The sequence below is a fragment of the Dromiciops gliroides genome, chromosome 3 (genome assembly GCF_019393635.1).
Source record: "Dromiciops gliroides isolate mDroGli1 chromosome 3, mDroGli1.pri, whole genome shotgun sequence".
NCBI lineage: Eukaryota > Metazoa > Chordata > Mammalia > Microbiotheria > Microbiotheriidae > Dromiciops > Dromiciops gliroides.
In genome coordinates, this window is record NC_057863.1 from 511,513,953 (window position 1) to 511,520,888 (window position 6,936).

The window sequence follows — 6,936 nt, forward strand, 5'->3', positions numbered from 1 at the left end:
ACAAAACATTAGTCTAACCGGTCATTCAACTGATCACAGCTCTCCCATAGCACACTGTTACCTACCAACTAAGTGTAGGTTTCATAGTCTGACATTCAAAGCCCTCTGATTTAGTCAAACCTACTTTCCCAGCTTTATCTCACGCTTACGTGCTCTGTGCTTAGCAAAGACTAGAAAGCTGTACTTGTCAGTCCTTCCCCATCACTTCAGCTTGGCTCAAGCTGTTTTTCAAGGCCCTTCTGAAACAAACACTTTCTCCATAAAACCTTTCCTGCTGTGGCCATGCTGCAAGTGATCACTCCCTGGTCTGAGTGCAGAGTGTTTTGTGCTCCTCTTTTGTACCTATATTCTATCGTAGATAAGCTTTGTCTATGCTCATGTCTCATCACCACATGACTCAATTTTAAGTCCTTTGTTTGCAAAGACTAGTTTTTATCTTTCTTTGTATTTTCCCAATGTTTTACATGCTGTGTTACTTCTAGTAAGCACTGTGTTTGTTGAATGAATGACCAAAAATGAAGTTTTTAAAATCTCAAGCTCTAACATATTTTGAACAGAGTGAATAATAACAATGTTCCTCTAACCATTTAAGAAATACTTTTGAAATCTATGGTGATTCCATTACAATTAAGGAAAAATCCCTCAAAATTGAATCTTTGCTTTGCTCTAAATGTCTATGTTCTGATTATTGTTAATTGAAACACCAAACCATTCATGAGATGTAAATCTGTTACATATTTGAGATGATGATTTTTACAATTTTTAAATCTTTTCTTTAAAAGAACTGCCCAGACTATTGACACCTTAGCAAGTCGGATTGAGGATCCTCAGATACAAGCTCACTGGTCAAACATAAATGATGTTTATGAATCCAGTGTGAAAGTTTTAATAACATCTCAAGGCTATGAGCAAATATGCAAGTAAGTATCATATGATAATATTCTACATTAATTTGTTAAATTGCTTGTATATAGTGATATGACTTGGTAAATGGGTACCATCATTTTAGTTTTTTACCTATTGGAAAGGTTTGGCTTTAGGCAAATTAACACTTAGCATTGCTAAAGTTAATCAAGTGATAAAGGTTAGATTATTTTCAAGGACTGAGAGCAAGATGGGCTGGTCCAAATAAACACATTTTTTGTTGTTATTGTTTTGATAATAAACATTTTTATTTAAAGTTTTGAGTTCCAAATTTTATCCTTCCTTTCCTCCCTTCCCTCTCCTCTCCCTGAGGTGGTAAGCAGATATAGGTTATAGCAATTATGTAAAACATTACCATATTCGTCATTTTGTATAAGAAAACTTGAATAAGAGGGAAAAAATGAAAGTGAAAAATAGCATGCTTTAGTCTGTGTTACATCAATATCAGTTCTTTATCTGGGGGTGGATAGCATGCTTCATCATTAGACCTTTGAATTGTCTTAGATCATTGTATTGCTGAGAATAGTTAAGTCATTCACAGTCCTTCATCAAACAGTATTGCTGTCATTGTGCACAGTGTTCTCCTGGTTCAGGCATATTTCTTTTTTTAAAGTTTTGTCTATGCTCTTTAGGTACTTTGTTCCCATCATAGTCATTCTCCCTTCATTTCTTCTCTCCTGTGAACATTGAACTTTGCTTTAGAACAATGTAAAACAGTTAAACAAGACTAACCTACACAGTGACCAGGCAAGATTGCAAATGTGGTTTTCTACACCTGTAATCCCCTGTCCTTCTACCAATAGGAAGGAAATGTGTGTTACTGTTTCTTCTCTAGATAGAGTCTATTGGTCTTTGCATTTAATCTGAAATCAGCTGCTTTCATTTACATTATTAGAGTTATTGTGTGTACATTGTTCCCCTTGCTTTAGTTTTTATCCATTTAAACAAGTTTTCCCATGTTTCTTTGCATTCTTCATATTCATTATTTCTCATGGTATAGTAGTATTCCAGTATGTTCATATGTCACAATTTGTTTAAATCAATAAGAACCCATTTTGTTTGCAGTTTTTTGCTGTTATAAAACATGCTACTATGGACAGCAAAGTCAAGGATGAACTGAACTGGAGGGGTAATAGATCTGAGAGGGAGACCAATCCCGTCTCCACTCCGCAGGCAATTTCAATATCAATTACAAGGCAACAGTAAAAGTTTAAGGTGATGAGGATCTCCACTAGGGTGCTGACAGTGTCAGAGGAGAAAAATAGCTGTATACAGGGATGTTACAATAGAAGTGACAGGCTTTGGTAAGACACTGGATAAGAGGGGTGATAGTAAGAAGTCAAGGATGACATTTAGATTATGAGGCTAAATGACTAAATCTCTTATCAAAGCCTGTCACTGATCTACAATTCCACATACACAGAGGATGCAAAATTCTATTTGATTTGTTTTGAGTTAATAAACTTATTCCATTCTATTTGTCCCTTAAGAAACCCTGATTTTTAAATGTCTCGATGATTAAGATTTAATAGAGAGAAAGCTTGTAAAGCTTTTCTGTGTGTGTTTTTATTAAAAGATTGCCTGAATTGTGTATATTTTATGTTTGACCATTTCTTATTTGTGGGGTATCTCTCTAATAAAGGTCCATTCAGCTGCAATTGAATATTGGAGTTGAACAGATTAGAGTCGTACACAGAGATGGAAGAGTAATCACATTGTCTCATCAAGAACAGGAGTTACAGGATTTTCTTCTCTCTCAGGTACTGGCTAGTAAAGGTAGTTTTTTTTTTACATTTTTGAAACTCAGACACCATCTACATTATTGCATTTCCTTCCTGTTCTATACATTTCACAGATTAGTTGACTATAACTCAGGATTAGAATTTAAAATGCAGCTTGTGGTTTTTTTTTTTTTTCAGCATGTGGTTTTGAATTACAAATACTCAATTTAGATTACAAATAATGATCAGCAAATAATTTATTAAACAGTTGTTTGCTCAGCATTCTGCTAAGCACTTAAAGTTAAATTTTAAATAAGACATTATGCTTGCCCTAATGAAACTTGTAGTCTAGAAAGAGGGATAATACAGATGGGCTAATATGCTCTAACATAGCAAGTGCATTTAGAGAGCTACAAAATCCATGGGAGGTCAGAGTGGGGAGAGTGTTACCAACCAGATGAATTAAGGAAAGCTTCCTAAAGGATGTAACTTTTGAGTGGGGTTTTAATGAATGGGCAGATAGTGCCCAAAAAAGCAGGGCGGGCGGAGAGAAAGAGCATTCTCATAGTAAGGACTGTAATCAAAGATACAGTGGCTTAGGTGTGCATGTCTGGAGAGCAGAGCATTGTTCAGTTTGAGAGGCAGAAGGGAGCCACTGAAAATTGACCAGTGACATAACCAGTTTGAGAGATTATTTTGATAACAGCATGAAGGATGGTTTGAAATGAGGAGAAAATGGCAAGACCTGTAAGGTGATTATAGTACAGGGGGCCTCAACTTTGTTGTTGTTTGGTCATTTCAGTCGTGTCTGACTCTTTGTGACCCTGTCTAGAGTTTTCTTGGCAGAGATATGGAGGGGTTTGCCATTTCTTTCGCTAGTTCATCTTACAGATGAGGAAACTGAGGCAAACAGGGTTAAGTGACTTGCCAGGGTCACATAGCTAGGAAGTGTCTGAGGTCAGATTTGGACTGAGGAAGATGATTGAGTCGTCCTAATTCCTAAACTAGGGTAGTAGTGATGGGAATGGATAGAGAGAAATAGAAGACAGTAGAGACATTTGGCAGATCTGGAATAAACATCATCTAGTTCCTTATAGGTTATGATTTGAGGCAAAGGAAAGAATCGGAAAGGCCTGTGAACATAGGAAATGTGGCCAGTGATAATACACAGAGAGTAGTAGTGAAATCTGGAGGAGCAGGTTTGGGACAAAGATGATGTATTTACTTTTCTAGATAGTTATAGTTTGAAGTAATCTACATGGACATGGTCTGTAGGCATCACCATTGTATATCTTCAGTTTTAGATTCCTAGAAACAAGGGCCTTTTATGTTGGATTCCCCAAAATAGCCTTTTTTGTTTGCTTACTTGGTGCGATGCCTAGTAAATGTTTTTTTCAAAGCCTAAACTAAAATAAACATCAACTCCAATTATTACTCTCTTCCTTCTCCCCTCTTCCCCCTACAGATGTCTCAGCATCAGGTGCATGCAGTTCAGCAATTAGCCAAGGTGATGGGTTGGCAAGTCCTTAGTTTCAGTAATCATGCGGGACTTGGCCCAGTGGAGAGCATTGGCAATGCATCAGCCATAACTGTGGCCTCACCAAGTGGTGACTATGCTATTTCAGGTAATAATTGTTATAGGGGACTTTAGGTAAAAATCTAACTTTATGTTGCTGAGCATTTCTTAAATATTGCTATATTTCTATTCACCTAGTATTTATGTTGAAGATAATTATGGTTATTAAATCATTAGATTAATAACTTGTCTTTCAAAATAGCAGTACAATGTTTCAGCCTATTCTGTCTTCTAAAATCCCTCTTTTCTTCAGGAGGAGTATAGTAAATGTAATCAGCATTGTCCCTTCCCTTCAGTGGTGCTATTTCCAAGACTGAATGTTTATATTGCTGGATAAGTGCAGAGGAATATTGGTTCAAATCCCATGACTTAAAAAGGAATAAATTGCTCACTTCTTAGGACCTTTTTGACTTCATAATGATAATTTCCAGTTTCTTCATTATCAAAGAGTTGATCATTGCTTGGCCTCTCTCTATCAGCATCAGAATTTGTGCCCATAAATGTTTCCCATTTCATTCTTTAGTGATAGGAATTTTTAAACGCCTTCTTATTCTCTGAATATACAGTGAAACCTGATTAAGGTTTCCATACAGTAAAAACCACTCTAGGAGTATATACACTTAGTTACATAACTTCAAATAACTTCACCTTATCAAATCATACCAGACCTCTTTGCCTTTATAATTTTTGAGAAAGTATATTCACTGACATTAATTCTTTCAATCACCTTTTAATATAATGATTTCTTTTGTATTTTATATTCTTATTTAGTACTGTTTTTTCTACAGTAATTCTATTTTTTTAGTTGTTGGTTTAAAAATATAGAAAATCTAACTTTTATCTGCTAGTTTATTTATTATTGTAAACTTTATGTAGTACTTAACCAGGAACACTGCCTCTGTATATCATCATGTTTGTAATACAGAAAATGTTGCTGCTGCTGATATTCTCATACATGTTGCTTATGCCCACAGTACGTAACGGCCCTGAGAGTGGAAGCAAGGTCATGGTACAGTTTCCCCGAAGTCAGTGCAAGGACCTCCCCAAAAGTGATGTGCTGCAGGATGGGAAGTGGAACCATCTCCGTGGACCATTCAAGGAAGTTCAGTGGAATAAGATGGAAGGCCGAAACTTTGTGTATAAAATGGAGTTGCTCATGTCTGCACTCACCCCTTGTTCATAGTCTGGCTTTTTCTAGAATACTATTTTCTGCTTGGGTTATTTATAATTTTGACTACAAGCTAATGAAGGGAAGTCTCCACATAAAAATATTGTTTTTAAAATAAAATAATTGGTGAATTTTTCATAGCATTTTAAACTTGAAAAGCACTTCATAGAGCTGTGACATCAGTGGTGTTTTTTAAACAGTTTTTTTAAGGAGTACGAAGTGGTTCCTTTTTTTAAAAAAAATCTAATTAAAAATACAGCTTGTGACTTTGGATATGCTTTTTTTCTAAACTCATCTTAGCTTTTGCTTCTTGTCAAATAGAGATATAACACCTGCCCTAGAGCCCTCAAATGCTTGTTCAGGTCCAAGGAAGCTCTTCCTCAGCTGACTGACTTTGCTCAGGTGGACATGGTCTCGAAAACTAAAGAAAAAGAGGCTTAAATAGGAATTTATTCCTTGGAAATGATTGTACTTTTAAAAAACCTGTTGTGACTCAGCTTTATTACAAGGACTAAGTTCTACAGAAAGTCTTAAGTGTCTGCTGTGTGCGGAAAAGCCATTGCCCTCCAGAAAAGGAGGGAGAGCCAAGGATTGCGGTGGTGGCCACTCTGGTGACCCTGCTGCTGCTTTCCCATGTACCCCATTTAGCCCTGTATAGCTTTGGAAACTCAGGATGAATATCAGGAGGGTGCAATTATGTGGTCTGTGGGAGAGAGAGAGAGAGAGAGAGAGAGAGACACACACACACACACACACACACACACACACAGACACGGGTAGGGTGGGAAGATGTTCATCCATGAACAATTTTTATAAGGAAACCACTATGTAACTGAGATTATCCAATAGCATTAGACTCACTAGCTATATTTGTGTGACAGAACTATTACCCAGAAACCAATACTGGCATCTGAGGTAGAGAAAATTATGTTAAAAGAGGTTAAACTTAGTTTTTACCACTGCTGCCTTCTCATGGATGGGGGCTAAAGAAAGCTCATTAGGATTTGTTTTGTAGACAAGATGGTTTGTGTTGAGTTGAAATTTGAAACAGTCCAGTCTTTGACAAGGACCATGGCAAAGTTGGAAGGGACTTGAGAGATTATGGACTCCTCCCTAGCCTCTCCCTGCACAGGAATCTCCTCCACAATAAATCTGACAAGTGGTCACACCCACAGGTTTGGCTTGAAGACTTCCAGAACCTTTCGCGCTTCTTGAGGAATCATTGCACTTTTAAATAACCCTTAGAATCATTAGAAAGTTTTTCCTTACATCAGGTCTACATTTGACCCTTTGCAACTTTGTCTTCCATTTGTCTTCATTCTTATTAGGCATCTAGATGTGGAGCAGGGACTAGAAGCCTGGACTTGGAGTCAGGAAGACCTGAGTTCATATCTTGCCTCAGATGCTTACTAGCTGTGTGATCCTGGGCAATTCAATCTCTCAGCCTCTCAGTTTTCTTATCTGTATAACGGAGATAATAGCATCTACTTCACAGGGCCTTTGTCAGGGGCAGATGAAATAAATGCTAGCTTTTGTCTATCTAGTCC

General features: G+C 37.0%; 1 protein-coding gene across 2 annotated transcripts in view; it reads left to right on the forward strand.

Annotated features, from left to right (window-relative positions):
* Positions 1-6,040, forward strand: part of MED17 (mediator complex subunit 17) — a 30,240-nt gene extending 24,200 nt beyond the window's left edge. The window contains exons 8-11 of one of the 2 annotated variants that reach the window (XM_043995032.1): positions 783-920; positions 2,567-2,684; positions 4,111-4,270; positions 5,196-6,040. In XM_043995032.1, coding sequence (XP_043850967.1) covers positions 783-920; positions 2,567-2,684; positions 4,111-4,270; positions 5,196-5,404 — 625 coding nt within the window. In that variant the 3' untranslated portion in view covers positions 5,405-6,040. The remainder of the gene's footprint in view (positions 1-782; positions 921-2,566; positions 2,685-4,110; positions 4,271-5,195) is intronic. The other variant, XM_043995031.1, reaches the window with a different exon arrangement.
* The last annotated feature ends 896 nt before the right edge of the window (positions 6,041-6,936 follow it).